This window comes from Chamaea fasciata, unplaced genomic scaffold (genome assembly GCF_029207755.1).
Source record: "Chamaea fasciata isolate MVZ Bird 193981 ecotype frontalis unplaced genomic scaffold, bChaFas1.0.hap1 SCAF_1, whole genome shotgun sequence".
NCBI classification, from domain to species: Eukaryota; Metazoa; Chordata; class Aves; order Passeriformes; family Sylviidae; genus Chamaea; species Chamaea fasciata.
In genome coordinates, this window is record NW_027094086.1 from 43,346,980 (window position 1) to 43,373,080 (window position 26,101).

At 39.5% G+C, this 26,101-nt stretch overlaps 1 protein-coding gene across 4 annotated transcripts in view; it reads left to right on the forward strand.

Annotated features, from left to right (window-relative positions):
- NOL4 (nucleolar protein 4) overlaps window positions 1-24,606 on the forward strand; it is a 190,175-nt gene extending 165,569 nt beyond the window's left edge. For all 4 annotated transcript variants that reach the window (XM_066181863.1, XM_066181880.1, XM_066181872.1 and 1 more), the window contains 3 exons: window positions 12,457-12,637; window positions 16,511-16,591; window positions 22,655-24,606. In XM_066181863.1, coding sequence (XP_066037960.1) covers window positions 12,457-12,637; window positions 16,511-16,591; window positions 22,655-22,848 — 456 coding nt within the window. In that variant the 3' untranslated portion in view covers window positions 22,849-24,606. The remainder of the gene's footprint in view (window positions 1-12,456; window positions 12,638-16,510; window positions 16,592-22,654) is intronic.
- The last annotated feature ends 1,495 nt before the right edge of the window (window positions 24,607-26,101 follow it).

A 26,101-nucleotide genomic window follows, 5' to 3' on the forward strand; every position in this document is an offset into this window, starting at 1 on the left:
ATGAGTGGCAAGTTCTATAAAAAAATTAGAGCAAGTCTTCTTCAGTTGCAAAATATTCTCTTTCTACTAAATAGTTGGAGACAGGGTGTGGAGGTCAGGTTTGTTTGGGTTTTTAAAATACCATTCATTTTTAAAAGTTTTTTTTTAACTGTCGAAGTTAAGTTTTACCTGAGACAGTGCTCATAAAAAGACACCCTGCATTGAATTCATAGAAAGAATTTTCTTTTCCACAAACAAGCTGTTCAAGTTTTAATGCAGATTTGAAATAAAATAATTAGCATTCAAATGTATCAAACACAGGGTAAAATGTCTTTAAAGTATCTGAACCTGACTTTGAAAAAAAGAACCTGACTTTGAAAAAAAGTGAATGCAAAAAAAGTAATTGCTTGCTCTCTAACAGACAAGAAAACTGGGGTTTGCAAGGGGCTTTTTTGTGGTTTGTTTGGATTTATTTTTTTTTTAAGAAGATATATAACTTCTGCTACATTTTACCTGTGGAAGCAAAAGGATGGAATCTCCAGCAGGCTTACTTTTTTTCCTTTTCAAAGTAGAACACACAGACATTTTTAATTAGTTGAAACTGAGGAAGTTAATTCAGCATTGACCTCAAATGCTTCATGTCTAGGCTGTCATCTGTTTCTAAATCCAGAAGAATTTAATTTGGAATCTAACATAAGGTGCTTTGGTCCATTCTTCCTGCCACATGCTCCAATACATGTAATATTAAAAGAAAGTCTGGAGCAGAAGAGAAATAGGAAGAATCACTCAAAATCCAAATTGTACCCCATAGTTTCCCATAGAGCCTTTTTCAGTGGTTGAATCTCAATGTCCCAGATCTGGCAGGAGTATGGAAAACTGTTTTGTGTCAACAAAATAGGCTGGCAGTGGTGGGAGTGATACCAGTTGTATCGCAGTAGACGAAGAGACCTATAGTGGGAGGTTTAGTTTTGTTGACCATGATGATATTGTAGTAATAAATCTGCAAAGCTGGCACAAGCATTGCTCCAGTACTCCTACACACTTTTCCTTGTGTGCTTTCGAAACATTTGATTCATAAGTTTATAGAATTTCTCTGTTGGCGCACTGGTGCCACAGTCCTTCTGCACTGGATGGATAATGCTGATCTATCCCAGCTGAAAGTATTGCCCATCACAGTCACTGGAAAATGGCATTTTGGCAAGGGGAGAAAGAAACTCCTGCAGGAGTGCCTGACTGAGATAATTCCTTTAGCACAGTCCACACAGGCATGAAAAGTACTGAGAAAAATGCTTGATTGTGATCATAAAAGTGGAGCTGCCTGAGGCATAGCAAGGCTTGTTCTGAATGAGAGGAATACACTACCAAGGAGGAATTTCTCTTGCTTTGCATATTTCTGGTTCAGCGGTAAGTACTGCTACGCCTTTGTCATCACGCATCAGTTTCAGTAATACAGTGATTCATTTAGCACCATTACCTGCAGGCAAAACCTCTCTTGGGATGGCAAAAGAGGACATTGTTTTCTTGCAGTTTATGTTGTTTCTCTTTTGGAAGAAAAGTCAGATATTCAGACTCCTCCATTAGGACTGCCTGTCAATAAAGAAGCAGCAAAAATGATCAGTAGCTATGATCTTCTGCAAGATGCTGGCCTCTGCAAAGACATTGGCTTTGAGAAGGCTTATGTAGCAAGATGAGAATAAACATGACATAACCTCTATTTCATTTCCCCTGAAGTTTTACCTTTATTTTCTTCAGATTTTTAGCTACTCTAATTCCAGCAGGGGCATCCTAGGCCCTGGAGTTCATTATGCAGTGCATCACTTTTGGGATTAGGCTTGTACCAAATGATGTCTCTTAGGAAAGAGCATGTTTAGCAAACCTGTGTTGTGTGTCCTGAGTGATCTTAGTCTGAGAGCTCTGTGGAGCTGACAGAGGGAAGGAAAGGGTCTTTTCATATTCTCAGTGTCAGAGGCTGAAGGAGTTGGTGCAGTCTTCCATGGGAAACTTCCTTTCCTTTAAAGGAAAATGGGGGCTGGGAGTGGGTGGGGAGGTGTTAATAGCGGAGATGGCGATTCTCAAGGTTAACTACTAAAAAAAAAAGACTCAATCAATAACTTATCATAAGGTCCAAGGCAAGGATCATGCTGTGCTGTTCTATAGGTCAGAGTAATCTAAGTCTGCCTTTGTTTTCTGCCTATCCTGTGAGGAAGAAATTCTGTATGAGGCCTGGGTCCTTACAAGTCTCCTCCCTCTGCTGGTACAACAGGGAGGTAAAAAGTTCCACCTGCCCTCTCTCCTGTTGTCTTCCTCTGCAAGGCAGAAAATGGGGCCTGAAGACTATTCTGTTCTTCACATGGCACCTTTGTCTGGATTTGTACTGCTTTCTCCATAGGAAATGTCATGAGTATTTTGTGAAATACCTGTCACGCACAGGAGTTTTGCCAAAACTCAAAGGTATTGGCATCATTCCTATATTTAGCCAGGTCCAATCCTGCCTCTTACATGTCTGTAACTGCTTGTAACGTGGTGTCAGCCATTGTTGGACATGTGACTTAAATTTGCACTGTGGAAGTCACTGCTGTGCACACACTGTGGTGAACTGTGCAGTCTTGCACTGTGCATTTGTCTCGTATATTGAGACGACTTTCAATTAGCAGTGGTGGAATACCTAGCTAACTAAATTATTTCATATACTAAAATTCTCAAGCAAAATAAAGAGCATGGTCAGTATAACTTATGAAATAGTTTATGAATGGTGATAACTGCAACCTAAGACAAAAACACCAGAAGCTATGGAGAAAATTAACTTGCAAGAATGCTTTCTGTCATTAGTCCACCTCAAATGGGATTGCTCAATTGAGTTATGCTTTTTAATATTCCTTTTAATATTTTAATATTAATTCCTTTAATATTCCTGATGGGGAAAAACAAAAAACAACAACAACAACAACAACAACAAAAACCACAAAAAACCAAAACAAAACTAAACAAAAAAAATCCACTAGGGAGAGCACATTCAAAAATCAATTATATAGAACCTCACTAAAAACAGTTTATCTTAAGGGCCACAGGAAAAGATAAATGCTATCCCTTTCCATTTGGGTAGAGAAACACTGTCCTTTGGTAGAACAGTTTCTCTTTCCTTGGGGACTGTGCATCACAGTTAACTAAACTGTAGGTGTAGCTCATCCATGTGTCCTTGCACAACCAGCAGCACTGGTGACCTCTGAAAGCTCGTGGTGCACTTCTGCTACCACAGTGGATAATGAACTGAAAAACTGACAGACTGTGAGCAGTGAGCCCTCTGCTTAGGTACTGCTCCAACAAAAGTGATTCTTCAGCTCCTTGCAACAACCATACAATACCTCTTCCCAAAGGATGTTTTCTGTACTGCAGGTGATGTGGCAGTAATGAAAAAACGAAGGCTCAAATGCTGCAATGTGAAAACATCAACCTTTTATTTAAGATTAACATACCTTTTCCAGTTTATAGATCATGTGTCATTCTATCAGAAATGCAGAAGTCTGGGGTTCATTTATCTTTCTTCTACACAATAGCACTTTTTAATTTTGATCTTCTTTTTCCATGTCAGTCTCACACATTCATTTCTTGTTGAACATTGACTGATGTCATTTTTGATGCCTGGTGACAATGCTGATGGTGACAGTTCATTTCAGTGTTAATAATCTGAAAGCGAAAGGAACCTAGTGCTATTCTAATCTGAAATGGAAGTATGGCTTTCTTTTCTTGGCTCTATGCCCTGTGTTAGGAGGACAATTTGGAGATCCTTGAAGTGCTGGCAGCTAACTTAACGTATTGATAGGTACTCTTCAGGTTTCTGCATCACTATTGGCATTCCAGGCAGTTCAGATGCCTAACTGGACTGTGTATTACACTCAATTTAACTCAATTAGACTCTATCAATATTTCACCATCATCTAAAAAATTCTATTTATAGTTCTTTATCAGAAGTATGAAAAAAAATTATACTGGACTTCAAAGCAAAATCATCATTAATAGCTAGACTTCTGGCAGTGACATGTTCATTACAGTAGCCTAGGAGCAGTTTTTTGTGTAAACTCAGGTTTTCAGGCCAGAAAATTCTCCTCTGAGACTGATGTGCTCTCCATGTAATGATGAGATGATAGACTCACAGCTAAAGCATGAGCGTTCAGCTTGGCTGGAATAGCCAGCTCCAACTGAGCTAAAAATTGAGTAGTATGTCACACAAGAGTGGGCTTTCTCATTTTTTATACGTACTTGATTTAAGTAAGTAAAATGAAAAAAATAATGCAGAGAATGTGGCAGAGAAAAACATAGTCTAGATTTGATAACAGGGAGTGGAAAACAACTTAGCCACCTCCCAGCTGCTCCTTACAAGAGGAGAAATAGTGTGCAAAGCTGAGAAGAGCAATTATGTCCCTCTTGATTTCACTGCTAAGTCCACTCCTGAATTAACAAAACATTTTCCAGTCTAAGGAATATCTGGCATGAGTTCTGTGGTATTATTTGAACTTTACTTCATGTTTTATTTTAGCCAGCTTGCTCAAATTTGCGTTAAGTGCTTCTGGATAAAATCTCAGGCGTCTTTCTGCTGGCTGTATGTAGACCTCCTCCATAAATCTAGTGCCTTTCCCTGCAATGCTTTTTTGGAGGACAACTAAACTTAAAGGAGAAGGAATCAGTCTAAAGGTGCATTTATTTTTCAAGCTACCTGTACTGATGGTTTTGGACATCAGGTTATGGGACTGTCAATAGATGCATCATATTGAGGAATACTGTGAATAGCCTGAGAGGTGGAAATATACCCATGGAGAGATATTATGTGGCAAATATGAATATATCTATAAGTCTTGAAAGGTTATCAGAGAAGAACTCTTCTCTTTAAATAAATACTGCTGTGATATATTTTAAGTTTTTTCCCAAAGAGGCTATAAGATTCTAGCACTCATTTTTCAGGTTTCAGCTACGGGTCCGGTACAACAAGTTGAAATTTCAAGCAGATGTTAATTTTTTATTAAAAATCTCTCAACATAAGGACTGGAAATTTTGTAGAAATTTATTCAAAATAGTTTTGAGGTGAGAAGGCATGATGCTACATGGAAAACAGGTCACATGGGTTAACATTACTATGTGCAAATCCAGAGGCTGTGGCAAGTGCTTTGCTTTTCTTATTGTGAATACGTAAACTCTGCTGACTTGACTGAAAATTTGGCTTTTGTTCATTCCATTGTAAGAGAAATAAGGCTTTCTGGAGAAGGTAGTATCTTTTCTTAGGTCAGCTTTTGGGCACAGAAGTTCTCCTGGTCTTGCCTTACGTTGCCCCCATGCTGAGCTTGCAGCTGTAAGAGCGCATCCTACAGTATTAAAAGAAGTCCTTTTTATAGGACTATAAAAATTCAGTGCTTAAGATATGAAGATCAGCCAATGCAAAGGACTACTCTGTAGCTTCATTTGGATTTCAAACTTAGGAAATTATGTAGGTCTATGAAACTATGAATTATGTAGGTATATTTTTGTTCAAGCCACACTGGTCTTGAGCAGGCTTTATTTTGTGTGGTTTATTTAGTAGTAATCCCAACACAAATCTTAGCAACTGGACAGGGGAGAAAGAGTGTGCACTGGAAACCAAAACTGAAGTGAAAACTCGCGTCCATCATTTGCAGAATTACCATTTCCACTATTGCTAAGCACACTGAGTCAACAGCCTTACTGCAGAATTAAGGGAAAATTTAGCCTACTGTGACATGCCAAAGTAATGTTTAGCTGTCCAGGCTTCCAAGATATTGGCCATAAAAGTAAAAGCTGGATTAAAGACTAGAGAGTTACCTAAAGGTAATTAAAGCTAATAAAAGATCCAGTGTTCTGTCAGAACAATGTGTGTCATGCAAGCAATTGGTAGAATCATCACTCATTAAGATTACCTGACATTTCCCGTTACAATACTAGGTGTGCTGTTCGATGATAACTTTATGACCTTCAGCCCACAGGGATTGCATTTACTGTTCTCTGTGTCTTCCATCTGTTGAACTTTTCCAGAGATAATTACAACCATTTTCAAGAATGAGGAAAATGTTATCCTGTGAGTGTAGTTTGATCCTTAAGTATATTTACCATTCCTTAAAAAAAAATTAAACCCCTGTGTTTGCTCTTGACTATATAGTGCTGTCATTTATACCAAGGGTGTGACACTGGATGCACGTGCTTACGCAGTCAAAGTATTTTAGTTGCTAAATTCTGATCTCAGTGTAGAAAAGAGGGGAAAAGTGTTGGGGCTGGAGCCTGGTGAGGGTTGACAGGAGCAGTTAAAACAAGGGACAAAGGAAAAGTGACACTATGAAATGGGGTTGGATGAGGAAATTGAGTGAGCTGAGGCTGGCAGTGTGATGGAAATTGTCCAGGTGGACTAAAGGACTAGTGGTGAAAGAGGACCAGATACTACTAACAAGAAATAATTTGAGTTCTTGTAACCAGGAGCTGCTCTGGCTAATTATGGAACCTGGCTTTACTCCCCATGGGACAGAATTTTTGGTCTTAGGATACTGATGGGAGTCTGAGCACAGAGAGAAAATCTCGAATGGAACCATCAGTGTGTGTAATGCTGATTAAATGCAAACAAGGAAACAAAAGGCCTTGAATTGTTGAAGCTGCTCAGGTATCTGGCATCAAGAGACTTGTTTGGGAAGGAGAAATTAGGATTTGCTAGGCAAGAAGATTGAAACTGAGATGAAGAGTAGAAGATGAGTCTGGAGAAGCAAAGAAGATGGGGTGAAGTCTCAGGGATTTTGCGAAGACAGAGCACAAGATGTACACAACTGGTCCTGGCAACAGCAGATTGTGCCTAAAAAGGGACCAGATTCTGGGCCCTTCAGTGGGAGCCGGGTTTCATGTGGCTTATCCTCCTTTAAATATGCATCACCATGCAGGTGATGATGGCTGCTTACCCTGGCAGCCGCTTCTCCACGCAAAAGCTGAGATGGGCAGAGAACTCCCAGCCCCACAATTCTCTGTGGATATAGCAGAGTGTCTCATGATATAACTTCTGAGTTTGTTTCCAGTTAAGAACTTCAGAATTTTTAAAAATTAATTTACACGAAGAGAAGTTCATTATGTTGTTATGGTTGCAGAACTCAAGTACTTTACATATTAGGTAACTCTAATGTAAGGTTGCCTTTGTGGCCCGAATCTCACCATCTGAAAAGCACTGATAAAAGTCCTATCTATCAGGGGTATTGTAAGGATTAATTTGGTATGCTTTGAAAAGTTTTATGTGGTTTTATCATGTTTCTATTTATTTTACTTTTGATTCAAAAGTTGTAAAATTAAATTAGTGGCATTCAAATGAGAAAAATATATGAAACATAATCTCCTTTCTTCTAAAACCATATTGCAAGCTACTGAGACCTAACAAAAATTTTAAGGCCTGCTTTCTTTTTCAAGTGAATGAATTTCTTTTTGCTATGCTGAAAGAGTGGAAGACCATATGCAAATAGGCTTGCTTCTTTGTTTGAAGACTTATCTACATTTGAGTTTTCCTAACCTCAAAGTGGTATTCTAAAAGATGTGTTTATTGACAAGAATGACAAGCAATCCACAGTTTTCAGTTTATCTTATTAAAAAAGGCAGTATCAAGAAATATGAGGCAAAAATGTGTCTGCCTTTCTGTCTTTTCTAATTCATGGGGAAAAAAATTACGCTGACATAGGGTCAGTTAAAAGCTGTTATTCTCAGAGTCATTGATTTGTCATTCTGGGAAATACTGCATTATTGAAAGCAGTAGCTTTATGTGTGTCACCATCTTTGCATTTTTGGAACATTATCGTTTATACTCTCTTTGCAGAAGTTTTGTTAGCTCTGTGGTGTGCTAACAATGCCTATGTGAGTTGATCTGCAAACACACTCCCTGTTGGGATTTACATTTACATGTTAGCAATGCCTGTTGCTAACAGGGAAGCCAAGGCAATAGTACTGCTCCCTCTTAATTGGACTACACTGAATTTCTGACACTTGTGTATATAAGGGATCAAAACTCAACGTAGCACAGATTTGCCAGGGCTTTCTATTTCAACAAACTATTGCTGTTTTGGTGTTATTTTGGAGGTGGTAAAGGAGATGGGGAACAGAAAGGATCAATGACACTGCTAAAGATGCTTCCATGAAGACTGTTTGAAAAGAGCTGTGTGTACTGTGTCTCTGCTGGCAGGGGAACAAGAGGCTGGGAACTGCCAGTGAGCCTTGCTCTTTGTCCTGACAATCTGCACCAACATCATGTTGCTTTGGCTGGTTATTCCTCTGTAAACTATTCATTTGCTGCTCAGAGCATCAGTCAGAGCACAGAAGGGTTTCTTCAATATACCGGTTACGCAACAGCTCATGGAAAATTTTCTTAGGATGTACTGTCCTTAGAGGGCTACTGAATTGCATCCCTGATTAAAAATAAAATCAAATAATTTTTTTCTATCTGCTTTTTTGCGGAAAAAAAGAGTGTTCTCCCACTTCAGACCTTGACATAAAACTGACACATAAATATCTCTGGTAAATATGATGTTGAGGATCATAGCAAGGACCTCATGTTTCCTCTTTTCAAGCCAACAGATAAGTTTTTATTTTAGCATGCTTTTGTACCAAGTAAATATTTTTCTGTATTCTGATTTCAATCATTTTTCAGGTAATGTGCTCAAGACTTAAATTGCTTCTCCTCTAAAATAAATTCAGAAGAGTAATAATTTAGAGGGATGATTTATTTCCTTTGGCATATACTAAATTAAGATAGTATGAGTCAGATTCTAGATGAACAAATGTTTTATCTGCACGTTGGTATACTTCTTATTAAAGGTAAGCTATAAACAGTTTAAAAATGCTTAGTTAATACTTCAAAAGTTTAGTACATTTTTATGATGACAACAGTGTATGTTCCAGGTAGTTAGGTCAAACATGTCACAAAATGGTTAGTTAATTGCTAATGATTGTCTTGAAATAAAAAGATTTTTTAAATAAAATTTTAAATAAATAAGCCTTTTCAATGTAAACCTTATTTAGGGAGAAACAGGAGGTGCTGAATAACTAACACAGAATATTTCAAAGATCTCAGTTCTCAGTGGAACAACAGTACATTTAATTTCTACATTACTTTAAAATCAAAGACATTTCATTGAAAAGAATGAAGAGAATGAATCTATGAAGAATGAATCTCAGGTATACGAAAGTAAATATGATATTCATATTTTCCATCCCCAAGAAAAAGAGAGATTGACTTCTTTAACCTTGGTATGGCTGCAAGGAAAAATGGCACAACTTTGTCTTTTGTAGTACAAAGCATTTCCAAAAAAATGCTTAAATCCCAGGGGAATGTGTGGGAGGCAACCCCTGACCCCTGGGACCAGGCTGAGGGTTCAAAATCCTACCACTAGGGCTGATGCCTGAGCCTGCTCAGAAAAAGCTTGACAAAACTCCTGCCCTATTTCTCCGTGTTGTTATCATGAAGACTGAGGTAAACACTTAACTAAGGATCAGATTTAAAGTCTGAAATGTATGGCAACTTATTAATCATTTAGGGACAGGTGATCGGTGTCCTCCTTAAAGAGATGTGTAATATTTAGAGGAAGCCTCCTTTTGCATAGTGGCCAAGAGATTAGGGTTCATGTGCAGAACCAGGAGTCCTGGTCTCAGCATCATCCTCAACTCCTTTAGCCTCCCTGAGAATGCCTTCCCCACTGGAGTGCCCAGACTCCACCTCAAGCCCCATCCCATGGCGCATCACAGTGTTTTGCAGGGCTGTGATTAGTTCTGTACGAAGATCCCCCCTCGGTAGCACAGCTCCAACCTTGGCTTTCTGACCTCAAAGCCGCCTGTGGATTTTGTGTTAGGGAGTACCTGGAAGGGAGCTCCCCGGGCAGCACTTCTGAGACGGAACTGAGTCATGCTCCCTTTTCCTGTGCTATCTCTGCAGCTCTGTGAATTGTGCATTCCTCCCCGCACAGTGGCACAGCTTCAGCGACAACTCCCACCGCAGTTTTGCTTGGAGCTTGGTTGCTAGGAGATGGCAGTTCTGAGTTCAGGTCCCCTCCTCACCACAGCCAGCAGAGACCCTGCATCCCAATTCCTCCGCCTCTTCACTGTGTACTGCAGCAAGTGACCAGAGCTCTGGTCTCCCACTTCTTGGCCATGTGCTCTGGAACACGTGGGCTGGTGTGCACCAAGGTGCACCAAGCACCCGTGCCTCATCCTCCAGCCAGGCTCTGCCTTCTGGGCTTTGCCAGGAGCTCAGTGCATCTGCTCTGCAAGAGGCTTCCAGTTAGGGCTTCAGTGCCCTGACTAGAGGACATGTAAATTCAGGGACAGCAAATCTGTGGGTTCCAGACAGTGAGGATAAGGAGACCAATCCTGAGACACTGCTCAGCTGGAGGAGTTAGTCCTGTTTGCACTGTGCCCCTTGATAGTCCTCGATAGTTTTGCAGAAGTTCTGCTATTGAGCTCTGTGAAGAAAATGAGGCTCTGAGTGAGTCTATGGCAGGAAGTATCGTTTAGTTTTAGACATAAGGAGGCAGAACATCTGAGTCTTGAGAGTGTTAAAATTTTGGACGATGAGTTAAGCTATGTTGCCAAGATAGAACCTTACTGTGAATTATGTGATTACCTTTCTATGAATATTCTCTGAGAAAATAATATATTTTCTCTCATAAGAGACATCAGTGACCTTTGGAGATAAAAAGTAAATGATATTAAATTTGAATTGCTGGCAAAAATATGTTGCAATTCTGGCCATTTTTTAAAGATTATTATTACTTAAGAAAATGCTTAGGAGACCACTTTGGCCAAATCTCTAAAAAACGTAAAGTTTCTTCTTAGCTCACAGTACTGCCCAAGATGCCCCATTCTTATTGTTTATGGAATTGTCTGATGGTTCAATGTTCTGTGTTAAATATTAAAACTTCTGTTAATAGTATTTATCCCTTCTCCTGAATTATCTCAGTCGTGCTTCAGGTGAGAGTCTCTTTCACCAATAAATACCTGCAAGACAGGAATGTCTCCATCTTAGAAAAGTCAATAGTGTCTTTTTGAGAAGTGGAACCAACAACTGCTCATAATGCATAGAGGATTCACAACCTTTTTTACTTCAACACAGAGATTGGACACTATTTGAACTATTTGATCTCTCTAAGTAAAAAGTGTAAAAAAGTTTTCTGATATTTTATAGAATTCTTAGTAAGTTTGGTATATTTATGAACCATAAAGGGGTTGTGCAGAGGAGAGATGCATAAAATAGACAAAAATCTTACACAAAGAGGTGGTAATTCTGGCAGATTTTTTTTGCAGTTGCCTACTCTGAAAAGGTCCCCTTAAAACAAAACTTCCATAGATCCATTTTATTTGAAAACACTGAAATATGTTTTCATCAGATGAGAGTGTAAAATCAAACCCATAAAAAAAGTCAAGAAACTAAGAAAATGTTCAAATACATACAGACTAAATCAGATTTTTTGTTACTGAGGTCCCTGTGGCAGCGTGAGCACTCACACACTGATAGTTTTTCTTGTTTCTGGCTACTAAAATGCATTAAATCTTCTCTTAATGCTTTTCTTTATTTCACGTGCATCATTAATAAGGTTGCTACTGTGGCATCCTGTGATCATGAGTGGAGGTGAGGTACTACAACCAGTAGATGCAGTAAGTACAAATGGGGAAAAATACACTTTCACCTGAAACATCTCCTTTCAGGGTCAATTGAATGGCTGTTGTGCTAAATTCTGTTAAGTATTATGCAATCATCAGAGGCAAACAGGAAGGGTTGGGGAAAACTCCTGGTGTACAAACAGACACTGCTCTAACACAGATAACAGTATTCGAGTCACTTTTGTCGTGGCATCCCTACTTTACGGACTTCGTGTGGAAGGACACTCACTCAGACTTCTCCAAACACAGAAATGCAATTTTATTCCATTCCTCTATTCCTTCTGTCATTTCTGAGACTAATACATCAAAATAAGTGGATGGTGCATTCTGTATTGGTTTATCTTACCAAGAAATACATGATTCTCTGACTTGTAAGAGTCACCCCAGTACTCAGGAAATGGCTATTTCCAATCCCTTCCCACTTTTTCTGGACAGAGTTGGGATTTGAAGATTTCAAATTTGAAGTGAGCTCTTCATTGTGAGAGTGTACATGTTCTCCTTTGAGGAACAGTATGGTTGGTTTGTGGAGCACAAAATGAATATTCTCAGATTTTTAGGAAACCTGTATTCTTGCTTATTTCCTTTATTTCTTTTATGCAGATATTTGGTCAATCAGAAACATATCTGTCCTTGTTTAACATGCATTATACTTTTGTGAAAGCAATAGATGCAGAATTTTAACAATGGGAAAGACCTTCACATGCAAGGTGAAATGTAACCATAATTCCAAACCTTTTCTCTTTTTTTTGGGGTTTTTTTTTTCGTTTTTTTTTTTTCGTTTTTGTTTTTTTTTTTTCGTTTTTGCAGGATGAGGCTGCTCCAGCTGACAAGCAATGCAAACAGGAGCCAGCCCAGGTCACTTACTCAACATCAGCTGTTTCCAGCACGCAGGAGGTGTTGTACATCAACGGCAATGGGACCTACAGTTACCATAGTTACAGAGGGCTTGGAGGTGGGCTGCTAAATCTCAATGATGCTTCTAGCAGTGGTGAGTTTCCTTACAAATTGTGCCTGTGTGTATATGTGCCAATGTATAAATTCCCCTGCCGTACAGAAAGCTAGTCCATGGGGCTCAATATCCATAGGCTATTATCACATAATGAGCAGGAGCACAATCCTGCAAACAGCTACTACTGAGCAAAATACTTGCTCCCTGCATGCTAGTCTCTTTCCAGTTTCAAGGGACTAATACACAGTAGGGCAAGACTGAACCATAAGCCTCCAACAAAGTGGAGTAAAAAAATGCCAGGTTAGATCTTCAGTCAGATTGCATAACTTTATAGGACCTTGTCATTTCTGTCCTCTCCTGCCCTGATCACAAAATGAGGCCGTTAATATATTTTTGGCTCAAGTTTCAAAGCACTCAACTCCATGGTGTGTAACACAAATGAATTGACATAGATTTGTCACTTTAATTTACTGCAGATAAGGATCTGGCGTACCAAGTATTAAATGAGAAATCAGCATATTCATTTATACCCTACACTAGAAATGATAAGGTAAATATGTGTCACCATGAGACCGTATATCCCTCTGAAAAAAACAAGTGGTGTCATTTATTTAGACCACACTTCTTTCTTCTTACATTGGCATGCTTTTGTGACAAAAAATAAGGAAGCAAATTGTAGTATTTGTTTGAAATTATCCCTCATTTTGATTTTGTACAAATGCAGAGCCATACCCTTCTGATAAAAAGGGTATTGTCTGTCTGTCAGAGAAGTACAGTTACTCTGGAAGCCTGAGGTTTTACTGACTCACAGGACTGTATTTAAAGAAATGTCTCAGAGGATGGAGAAATCCCTGAGGTTTTGCCCTGGCTGACCCCTCTCTGGCTGACAAGAGTGCCAGTTCAGGTAGAGGGGCTGACTTAGGCTAGATGATAATTGCTCAGCTACAGCATCTACATTCGCCATGCTCAACAATTTAAAAAATGCTGTCAGCGCTGCAGCCTGCAAGGATTTATTGGAATGTGGTGTGCTGGGGACCTTCAGTCACATCCTCTTCCTCACCCCCTGCCTGCAAAATTCACAAAGGTCTGTGGATGATAGGTGCTAAATTTTTTAAAAGTCTTTTAATAGATAATATTTTAGGTGTCAAAAGTCTTTGACTCAGAGTGAATGATGATTACAATTGTTTCCATACACATGAAGAGCACATCTGAGGCACTGAATATGTTCTCTGATCAAATATTTTCATAATAGTAAGACAAGTTGTGGTAATCTGGGTGGTTTTTTTGTGAAAATACACAAGAACTCTAAAATTGTCTTTTACATTATGTCCAGAGAGTTTCTAAACCAGTTCCCACTGAAAACAGTTGGCATTTGCCCTTTTACCCAACTAAGAGTAGGATTAATCTCCCCATGTGTTATTTGTCAGCATAAGCCATCAATATTGTCCTGGTTTATATAATCTTAAACTGTGAGGAATCACAACTGTTTTGTGTACTTGTTTTTCCCTTTAAACTTCTTGTAATAGAATACATTTTCATAACTCCCATTTTGCAGTGAACTGTGGGGTTTAAGCAAAAGGTTTCTATGTCACTTCAGCATGCAATTTTAAAAAATGATGTATGAATTAAATGCCATCAATTTGTCTTGCCTTCTGATTAGAAGGCACATCTTCTTTGTGCCTTTAACACAGAGGTCTCCAGTGTTTTTTTCACAACTAAAGCTCAAGACAGGTTTGTGTACAGACATATGCTCAAACATTTCTTCTTCCTTGCCTTTCCCTACTTGCACAGGACAATTTTTTCCTGTATGTCCTTTTACTTTGAAAGACCAGTAAGCCATTGCACTCCTCCCACATGGATGTGCGCGGTTGGAAGGTTGTGCAAAGGTGTCCATCTTCTCCGCAGGGATCCTACACAAACCAAAGTACATAAACTCTGGGAACCAAAAGTCTTTGTGTGCCAGAACTTGGAAACCAGTTGTTGAGGCTGACAGTCTAGTTAGGTTGGTGATTTGTGGTCCACTTGCCATTTCAGGAAGGTCGTTAGGAAAGTTGTGGAAAGGCAGCTCCATCCATTCTTTAGTCTCATTGACACAAAACCAGGAGCCAACCTAATTATCTCTCGGATATTAAGGGTAAATTGCTCTGGCTCTGGTAGCTGGTTTCCCTGCAGGAGAAGTCGGAGGACTTGGAGGCCAGTGAGATCTGTCAGTCCTCTCTGATGTGTGTATTGATAGACAAGAGGAGTGGCTGGAGTTGCAGCTGACAGGGGCAACCATTGCCCTCCTGACAGACCTCACAGGACCCTTGTTTGCAGTCATTACACTGTTTCAAGGACTCTTGTTCCAAACATATGGAAGGCTGTTAAAATGGTTAATGAGGTCCTTCTCTGGACAACAGGATATTTACTTGTGAATTGTTTTCAGAAGCAAAGAAGTAATTTAAAAATGCAATTCATTTTCAACATAGTAACCTATCAAGTGTTCTTGTCATGTTTACAGATGTTCTCCTGGTGTAAAAACAAATACAACCTTAGTCAGAATGTGTGTATAAACAAATATGGTCTGTTTTTTTTCTATTTGCTAAAACAGAAAAAAAAGAAGTTGCAATAGCTGCAATAGCTATCTAAAACTCACTGCTCGATTACCTATTTCTGGACCTTCCCCACAGTAATATAATAATTAATGTCCAATTAATTCTCTGTCTAGTAGTCCAGCTGATGTATGTATTTTGTATTCTATGACTCATTTAATTTGGCTATTTCCTCCATATAAAGTTCTTCCCTACTCTGACCTTACAGACTTAGCTATCTGTTAGCCCAACTGTTTGGTGACTCTGGCTCAGGGACCTCTCTCTGCCTGCTGTTGCAGTGCTTCCCTTTGCATGGGGAGGTTTGTCCTTCCACATGGCTAATTACAGAGCCATAATTAGCTCCTCACACAACTGCATGGGGCAAGCCTTCATGAAACTGCGCAATATGAGCAAACAGAATGTAGCAGCTTGTGCAATGACCCCTCCTTTATTAGGAGCTGGCAAAAAAGCATAGAAGGAAAAGGCTTGGTCTTACAGCACGAAGATGTCTTTTTCCCCTCGTTTTAAACTTTTTAGGCCAATCCAGCTTGGCTGGAAACATTCACCAAGCAATCTGTGGGTTGACAGAGTCTCTGTCAGCCTGTCCATGGGCTGGGGAGAAGCCTTTGGTCTTATTGTTTGATTTGTTTCAATGGTAAAGGAGAGCTATTCATGAGAAGGGTGGATTTCCACAGTTCTCTTTTTTAAAGGCTAATGCAGCTCCTGTTACAGAACTGAATGGAGAACCTCCAAGGTGCAATAGCTCAGTGAATGTAAACAAATTTGCCTGCCAACTCTTAGCCTCACAAAAGCTTCAGCTGTTCCCCCTCTACCATTCCTGGACTGAGCTCAGAAAAATGTCCAGCTTGAGGGCAGGATCGTGAGGACAGGAGATAATGTTGGGAGCAAAGTTTTTTGATACCACCAGGAACTGTTGAAGTCCCTGCATGTAGCCTGAGCATCTCCTGGGGGAGTGGGATTGGCTTGTCTCCCCATGTATTTCAGTCCAGTAAGTTGCTGTCTGCCCTCTGCTGATGACTGTCAGCACTCTCTGAAGTCGTATTGGGCTCCTTGGAGTCATGGTCTTCACAGCTGCTTCATTTCCTGAAGTCCATTTTCTCTAAGAGCGGTGGAATGTGTTTCTGCTGCCATAGCTGGGTTGCCTAGTGGTGATTTGGGACTGTTTCTTCTTCATTGTCTGGTTTTCTAGCCAGAAATGTCAGGCAGTTCCTGTTGTGTGTATAAAAGGAGGGTGTTTCAGACTCAGTGTTGAGCTGGCCATATAGGATATGCCCTCGTGTCACAGTAAGACGAAATGTTGTGTCTCCATTTCTCTTCACAGATCTGCAGCCTACCTCTACCACAGCCACAACTCAGCACTGCATCCCAGGCACCACGAACGTCCAGTCCCCTTCCAGCTCAGGTGAGTTCTTCAACTGAATCCCATTATGTTCACACCATGGCAAATCCTGACCCTGGATTTCTTACCCATGTGCCATTTAGCCTTCCTGATCCTGGTCCTTCTGCATCCTGGTCCTCCAGATAGTGCAGCCCTGCTGAAGACAACGGAGCACCTGGGGGAATCTCCCAGAGCAGGTGCTGCTGGCTTCCAAGGATCAGCATGACCGTGCTGATCTATGGCAGGAAAAGAAGTCCTGAGCACTCTTGTCCACTTGTTCATGGGACAGCAGGGAAGGTGCCTCCTTTCCCCTTCCAAAAATTTGGTCAAGTTGTAACCTTCTGTAAAATCTTGGCATGATTAATAATGGTGATAAACTTGGTGATATTCTTGGTGACAAACTAGGGGGAAAAGAAAGATAGATGAAAATATCCAATATGTAGCTAGTTTTTTAGGTGCTGAGTGGGTTACTCACAGATTGGCTAGCCAGGATGTAGGGGTTGAATGGGGGTTTTTCCGTGGTTCCTCTCTCCAGGTCTTCTTTATACGTCTACTCTTGCACAGTCTTTTGTGTTCTCAGTGCTACCCTGATGACATCAAAATTGAGAGAGGGAAAAGAGAACACAGTTTGTCTCTAGCACAGAGCCTGGAGCATGAAGAAACAGACCAAGAGTGATAGAGTTAGGAACCTGGAACAGTATGTTTAATCCCATTTAAAAACCCAAAAAGGTGGTGTTGGGAGAAGTTAAATGGTTTGACCTATATTTTGGCAAAGGGGGATTTCTTGCTTGGAAAATGCTGGCTGAATTTTCTGTTAAGACCTCCCCCACATTTCTCCTCCTTTCTCATCCTTGTCAAATTGTCAGATATGTGGCACTGGCAAGTACTACTCCATTCCCACTGCAGGGATGGAAATGGAATGTGTGTGGATGTGCTGGGCAGTATCCTGCTTTCCTACCTCTGTGCAAAGCTGAGGTGACAACTGTAAAGGCAACACAGTATACGCCTCATAATTAATCTCCTGTGGTGGATTGGGAGGATCTCACATAATCATTTAATCACAGACCACTGTGTTTCCTGATCACTGAAAATGAATGATGGCTGTTGGCATTTCTGTGTTTTTCCTATCACTTTCCTCAGGCAAGACAGCATTTTTTGCCTGCTGTCTAAAGTAGCAGATGTGTCTTCCAGAGGGAGAGGTGTAGAAGGGAGAAAGAAGCTTAAAAGGTCCAATTTATCAGTCCCCTTTTTTTTTTTTTTTTGATTTCTCCTGGCACTTGAAACAATAATTTTAAGCACATCTGCCCTATGTTTGAAGGCAGGAGGAAAAGAAACATTGACAGATACATAATATCACAATAAAGCATTCTTATTATAACAAATTCATCTGATTCAGAAGAAAAGGTAGCATACTTTGATAGGTTTTTTTTTCTATTTAGTTTTATTAGAGTATATGAGAATGTAGTCCAACCTCTTGTCTAAAGCCACTCATGGGGAAAAAAATGGGAGAGAAGAACAGGTGCAATAGAAAAGATACACACAAGAGATTTCAAAGCATGGGCAAATGTATTTTTCTCTAAATAAGTGTCACTGCTTTTTGCATTATCACTGATGAAAAAAGTTGCCTAACTACTAATGAACATGTAGCTACTAATGAACATGCTTAAGCACATAAAGGTTTTGAAAATTATTTTTATTATACATTGTTATCTACAATAGTGATAACCATTTTGAGAGTCACTGACACATTTATTATTCTTTCAGTAGTTGTTAATTATAAGATTGGTAGCTACCCAGTGACAACATACAATTCTTAAGGGAATTTTGCTGAGACAGTTGATAGTGTCTAAGCAATCAGGATCAGCACATCTACATCTGACCCATATTTTGGAATTTGTTATAAATCATGTTGGTAATGAGTAGTGCATGAGGCAATAACTAGTTCCAATAAAGTCTTGTAATTTACAGAAAAAGCCATTTTTTCCACAGTGTATTTAGTGGCAGACATTTCTAGCAGCTAATTTGATAAATGTTTGTCTAGCACATGAAGCGTGGGTTTTTAGAGTTTTCATATTGAGCCTGATGTGGTTCCATAAAGGACAATTGCACCTCATAGGAGAAATTAGGTCAGTGTAACTAGACAGAGATAGTAAATCAAAAATATTCCCGTGTTAAAGTGTCGATCAGGTGGCCTAAACAAGAGGTAGAGGAACACTACTTTAGTCTTCTGAAATAGTATAAAAGGAAGGGTCTGTCTCAGCAATTTGTTTAATCCACTGCTTGTGAGAATGTTGTGCTGTTAGAAAAACGTGGAAGGTGACAATTTTGTGTTATGGCAATATGCACTGAGAGAAAGAAAAAAATGGAAATAACTCTCCTGTCTTAATCTCTGTGATATATGCTTAATCTTTGCTTGCTCAACAGACATTGTGGAACCCGATAATGTTTTCAATCAAGATTTTTAATAGTCCTGAAGTACTCCAGAATAGGAGGCAGTATGCTAAAATGTGCAGTAACATCTTGGAGGAACCTGACACTGCAAAATTCATTGCAAAAATATTCAGTTTTCCCTTTTTGCAAGTATACACTTTCTTGTTCCTGTGAGGACTGGCAGCCTAATAAATAATGTTAAATACACTAAAGAAATAGTAAAGATAGTTATTAAAAGACATGATGGTGAAGCTTTTCAGCTTTTTCTGGATTTAGCAATCTGTAGTGAAGGCTTCTGGAGATAGATGTACATGAAGTGTCCTTAACCAGCTATTTTAAGCCTTCAGAATAGCTATGATTTATTTTTCTGATCAAAGAGATATGGTAGGTATGAGTAAGGTGTTAGGTTAACATGTTTCAATAGCTGATTTGCATAAAATTACACGGGAAAAATCTACAGTACAAGAATGCACTTATAGGTTGCACTTATTCCTTAGTTTTTAAATGGCCAGGTATGACTGATGAAGCTACAAATAAGTTATAGTATTTCAGTATTTAGCTACCTGTCCAACCTTTGAGAATCTCTGTTACTGCCAGTGAGTGTCTATCATAGCTATTAAAAGCTGAGACCAATATGACACATCCTGGGACAAATGTCTGAGTGAGGTGTTCTCCCAGTTATCAAGCTTGGGCTATCATAGGTAAGCTTTAGAGGTGAGGGGTCACATAACTTAATTAAAAGAGCTAAAATCGTTATCTTCACATGAAGCATGGCTTTTTTTTTTTCTGTTCAGTTCTCTGTCAGCTTGCCTTCCTGAAAAGGTGTGGGTGTTCTCACTGTCCCAAAATCATGGCTCTGAAACTTTTCTCTGTGTGTATATTCCTTTTTTTTTTTTTCCTTAGGGGGGTTTTCTTTGAGGGGGAAGGACAGCACTGTGAGTTGTTAAGTACAAGGCAGGAGCTGGAGAGTGAAGTAAAATCCCATTTTCCTAGTAAATGGAAATTAAAAAAAAAAAACGAAAACAACCCACCAAGTAGTTTGAAGAAGCTGGGCATGTTAAAATTTGAGGTATCTTATTTTCTTTGTACACAAGAGCTCTGACACAACAGAAATCTCCCAGACCAAGAGGATTTTTGTGTTGTGATTGTCCCTTGTGAATGAATGCTGACTGCCATCTGGCTTTTTCCAGTACCTTCAGGATGCAAAGATAAATATTCTGAAGAATTAAAGAACTTTCTTTGTGAAAGTTAATCCAGACATCTAGAAATACAGAGCCAGCCAGATCTTCATACTATGTAAATACTGTGACCCTTTAGACTTGTGAGGACTTACACTGATTTGTGCATGATGGACATCTGCTCTCCTCCTAGTTTTCCTTTCAGAGCAGTTGCACCTTCAGTTTGTCTAAGGGAAACCTGAGAGGTATGACCAAGCACATTTCCATGTATATTTTATTTATGAGTGTCAAAAACTGATATCCCATTCTGTCACTTAAAATCTGGCTTACCAATGAGAAAAGCCCTTCAGTTACATTTCATAAAATGATGTGCAGTGCTGCAGAACCTCTGTTCTACCAGGTATTGAGTGTGTGTGTGTGTGTGTGAATGTTTTTGGCAGTGACATGACTGAAAGTCAAGGAAAGAACATAAAAGTTAAAGTAGGTTTGTATGGAGCACAATGCCCTCGATATGTCAGTGGCAGCTTTTTGACTACTGCCTCAATAAATGTAGAAGTCTTTAATGGCTTCCTATAACCATTCAGCCCAACTTCCATTATGATTGGTATACCATTCTTCCCTGTGCTGGGTTAAGATTTTATTAAAAAATATCCTCTGAGCTTCTTTACAGTCATCATTTTCCTGCAGTGTGAGGTCACACCGAAACAAATTCACTGAGCTAATTGTGCTTAATTTATCCTTTGTACACTGGAAGTCATTTAAAAGTCAGTTCATTTATACCAGTGTAAAACCAGATAATACAAGTTGTAAGGCTAAGTGCTGCTCATTCTAGTTGTGTAGTAGGAAATCAGATCTAATAGGACCCTTTCTGTATGAGCGGTTTCTTTTCATAGTAACAACTCTGCTTTTATTCACTCAAGGGGAGCTTTTTTGTTAACTTCAGTTTTTGTGGGGACATGCCAATCTCCACATTTGTTTAATGGTCTCACCTGTACCTCTGCACAGCCATATAAGAAGGGAAATTAATTAAGGTTTATGACCAGATCTTCAGCTTCTGGAAATCAGACATCCCCTTCCATTAGTGCTTACAATTGCAAATCTGTGTTTTTGAATCTTATAAATTTTGTGGGGTTATTTAGGAGAACCTCCCAGAGTATGAATTAGTGTGTTCTGTGTTCTATGGTTGAATATGCTAGATTTTAAAATTATTCCAGTCTTTGCTGGAAAACCTTGGCATTGACATATATTTTCCTGATCAAATTGAAGACATTTTTCTTGAAGGAAAGCAAGATACATTGCTTTGGATAGCTTGATCCCAATTTCCAGGAGATTGTTAAGATTAGGCTCAGGCTAGTCTGATCTTCTGCCTGCTAGAAGTCTAGATTTGCTACACTGCCAAAATGAGAGAGCAGTATTACCCAGATTTGCAAAAAAACATATTGTTTAATAGGTATAGTTGCTGTCTATATCCTTCCACATGTATTCAAAGAAGTCCTCAGTCCAATTCTACCTGTCCAAATTTACACTCCAGGAATAAAAAAAAAAGAGTTAAGTGGAAATGACACTTTGTTTACCCACTGTGTGTCTTAGCTGGTTAATAACTGATCAAACAGCCAGCAAAATTCCACGCAAAGCTGAAGTTCATGGTGGCAGATGTTTTGCCAATCACAGTAACCTGCAGACTGCCCTCAGGAATGCTGTCTTCTATATGAAGTATTCCTGGTCTTGAGAATAGTTTTTGAAGAAAAGTGCTAAGCATATTGCTGTGAGCTGCCAATACAACAGCATGGTGATTGCTGCAGAATCTCTCGTCAGTGTTCTGGCCTTACAAGATCCTTGCAATGTGTTGCCAGCTGTATGCAGCCCTCACAGACGATAGTGTGCTCCTCACTGTGGGAGCCAGATTGTCAGCAGCCTAATCTCATTCATGAGCAGCTATTTATGTAAGTGATCAGAGAGCGTCAGGCAAGTCATGTGGATGACCATTTATCTACGTCTGCAAGGGATTCAATCTGGCCACATGCTGATTGAAGCATAAAATGTGAAAATAGCTGTCTAGAGAACATAAGTTGGATTTTCTGTGATAAAAATTGCAAGTGTGCATATTGCTATGAAGTCTATGATAGCAGCTGGAGCTGGGGGGAGGCGCAGGAGATGAGCCTTCTGCCTGATCATCATCATCAGATCCTAGAGCAGGGTTTAGGGTGCAAGTGGCTCACACTGTTGGAATATGCCCCTGGAGGATAATTTTCTGCTGGCAGTGGACTTGCCCCCCATGTTCTGTAAGTGGGGTCTGTGATACATAAATATAAATTGCTGTGGTTTCTGTCAAGGCAACCAGTAACAGAGCAGTTATTTCTTTTTTTTGCTGCTTGCAGCTGAGAGCAGGTCCTACTACTCTGCATTTGTATCTACAAACCTGTGAAATGTCTCTGGCAGCAGATCTGAAGCTTCTTTTCTTTCTCTTTGCTGTCTGCAGGTCCAACAGATCTCAGTATGAAGAGGCAGTTAGCAACCAGCTCTGGATCCTCCAGCAGTTCCAGCTCCAGACCGCAGCTGAGTCCGACTGAAATAAATGCAGTGAGGCAGCTTGTGGCAGGGTACCGAGAATCAGCCGCGTTTTTACTGCGCTCTGCAGATGAACTGGAAAACCTTATTTTGCAGCAGAACTGAGTCATGTGACCTTCACACCGGCCTGGTCTTATCTCAGAATTTCCACTAATGACATTTTGATTTCCCAGAGCACACACTTCAGTTACTGCACAGTCTTTTAGGAGAGTTAATTACCATAATGCCACACTGTTCTTGATCCATAAAGTGATGTGTTAAGGTGCTTCAAGTGAACTTCGACCTCTGGTATTTCCGAGGTACTTTACTGTGTCCAGCCTATTGCTTTTGTTTTAGTGTGTCAGCATTAATATCGAAAAAGTGGCTAGAAATTAACTCATTCTAACAAGTGGAGGAAACAGAAGATGCTGTGATGGTTTTTTAAAACAAGTGGTTCAAGATCCAAGTGCAATATTAGTGGAATGTGATACTGACTCATTGGACTTAAAGCTGCAGTATATGGCAAAACATTGCCAAATGTCCTGTTGCTACAGGGCACAATTGCAATTAAAAGGATCTTGTATTTTAAAAAAATGTAATTTTTATAAAAAAACGAAACAAAAGATTTTTGTTTTCATTCAAGATTTTTCATTTTTACTTTGGTAAACTTTTTCACTGGTCCTGAAAATGTTTTGAGGAGCTATTTTAAGTCCCCCCTTCCTCTCTTGGATCCCTGGCTGTGCCCTACTCCCCAACTTCATATCCTTTCTACAATGAGTAACTCTTGATGCTGGATAATTTCCTCCCCTGTGTACTGTAAATTGTCATCTATGGAAAACCTTCCGAAGGAAGTGTGCATTTCCTGCATTCATGCCATTCTCAACTCCATTCTGTAATATATTGCAGCTTTATTAGCAATTAATAAAGAGTTGAGCGTTTTTTAAAAAAGACATATCGTTGAGAAAAAAAAAAAGATGATTTGATTTCTTACGGTGAGCTCATCTGACTCCATGATCACTGCTGCTGTCTTATACAAGTCCCTCTAGTTGTGATTGGATATAGATGATGAATGTTAAGAGGTTGCAAGTGACAATCTGAAAATTTGCACTCTTGTGTGTATTTATTTTTTTTCCTTAATTTAAACAAAATTCTTAACCAAGGAAGGTCATTGACACTTCTGGTATAATTTGTATAATTCCCAGGCCTAGCTAAAACCTGTACAAAACTGTAAGTGGATGCAGCTGCAACTATAATAAAACTCTTCTCTCCCCTTCCCCACTCTTCCTAACCCCTCAATTTCTTATTTTATAATATTGATTACACATTAATGGTGTTTTCTTTGTGCACTATGGCAGGCTTCTTTTTAAGTATATAGAAAAAGGTACTTTAGTTTATGCTTATTGTACTATCTGTTCTGTTGTTTAGCTTTTGTTGAATAACAAGTTTCTTGTGCATTCCTAAATTTGCCTTATTTCATGTACAAAATTTTATGTAATTCCGTTTTTGACAATGAGTTTAAGGCATCAGTGATATTTTATATCTACTTGTTACATATAGTTTTCCAAGTAATGACTGTGATTGTGACCAAGTAATGTGCACTTTTTCTTGTAACTGTGGACATTGCTATGCTTTTTTTTTTCTCTAGTGTTTCTAGAATTACTGTTGCTTACAGTTATGTAAAAGAAAAAGAACTTTTGTGATACTGTTGGTGAATATTAATGTGAAAAAGCCTATGAAATATGAGTATTTTGGAGGTACATAGATACACAAACATCTCTAAGTTGTGGACTCATGTTCACATATTTAAATGAGAATTCAAAACCTGAGGGCTGGAATCATTTCCTCTGTTTTGTTTGGGTAAATAAACAGATTTCTGTGTTTAAATACATGATTGTGAAACATTATAACATTTAAATCTAATATCATTTAAAGCTATAACTATTATGGTCTTTAAACAGGGAAAAGGGCCTTCCAGTCCAATTCATGCAACCCCTCAAATATCGCTTCTCAATATTACTGAGTAAATCCAGTAGGATTGAGTAACTAGCATATATAATTTAAAGTTGGTAGAAGGGAATACCACTTTGCCACTCTACATTTGTTCTTAGTAAACGACTGGATGTCTTTTTAGAGGCCCCTATTTTTGGATATGAGAATATTGTTGCAAATCCTTACTGGCTGTTGCCCATCACTTGGGTGGCGCGTTTGTTTCTAACATCATCTCCCTGTGCCCCTGAAGGCCTATAGCTCATCTCTGCCCTAGATGTGGGGTTGCCTCAGCTTTTTTCTCGCCAGAAGAGCCCCTTCCGACCCATGAGCCTTTTTCCTCTCTTCCACTTTCAAATATCTATACTCTCTCCTGTTATTAGAAATGGAGGATGAAGCATACCAGGAGAGGATGAAGCAGGTACCTTGTGCCAGGTCACTGTGTTGTCCTCACCCAAAAAAAGCTCTGGCATACATCTTCCACGAGAGTGAGACAAGAGTGGCAGCTGTACTTAGGTTTTCAAGTTTCCTTGGTCCTGTTGTGCAGGGCAGTGTGCCTCACACGGCAAACTAAGCAGCAACCAGCAGTTTGTCCGAGAGACTCTTTGTCAGCCAGGAATCATCAGCTGATCAGCCTCACAACTTTTCAAGCTCTTTTGCTAAGTCCAGGTAAGGACAAGAATCTAGAGGACAAGGAGGTAAGAAATTTATTTCATCGTTCTATCCTCTGACTCCTCTTTCTTCTCCCTCAATTACTCCTTCTCTTGAGGGAGAAGTAGGAAAATTTGGGGTCACCATACAACCTTCAAGGCCCATGACTAGCTTCCCCTTTATCCAGCTCCATTCCCAGCCTGCTTTGATAGTTCTCCATGTCTTCTACACACATCCTCTTCTTCTGGGTGCTGCCTCCAGAATATTTAGGGTCTTCTTCAATTGTAGGAGCAATTGATGTCCTCTAAAGTCTCATACAGATACAGTTACTGTGTCCTCAAGTGGTTTGCCTATACCAAATTCCATCAGACAGATGGGAGTTTTTATTCTAGAGCTGTTTCCACCCCTAAGTACTGGGTTTATTAATTTCTTCTTTGGAACAATCACAGATTCACTTATATTTTTAACTTCCTCTTCTAAGAGAGTACTGAAATTCAGACCCATCCTGTGAAGGAGAGACCATAAACCTCTGTCTGTTTTCGTGTGTGCAAATCTAGATCTAAGCATTGCAACTAAATTTGTCCTCTTGAATCCAGGTCTCAGAGCCACCTACTTGGTGTCTGCTTTGAACCTTCTCAGGCAGTAAAAGCACTAGGGGGAACATCTTGCTCAGTCACCCAGCAACAACCTCAGGGTTATTTTTTCTCTCATCCACATCTTTTGTAACAAAGGCCTGATTACC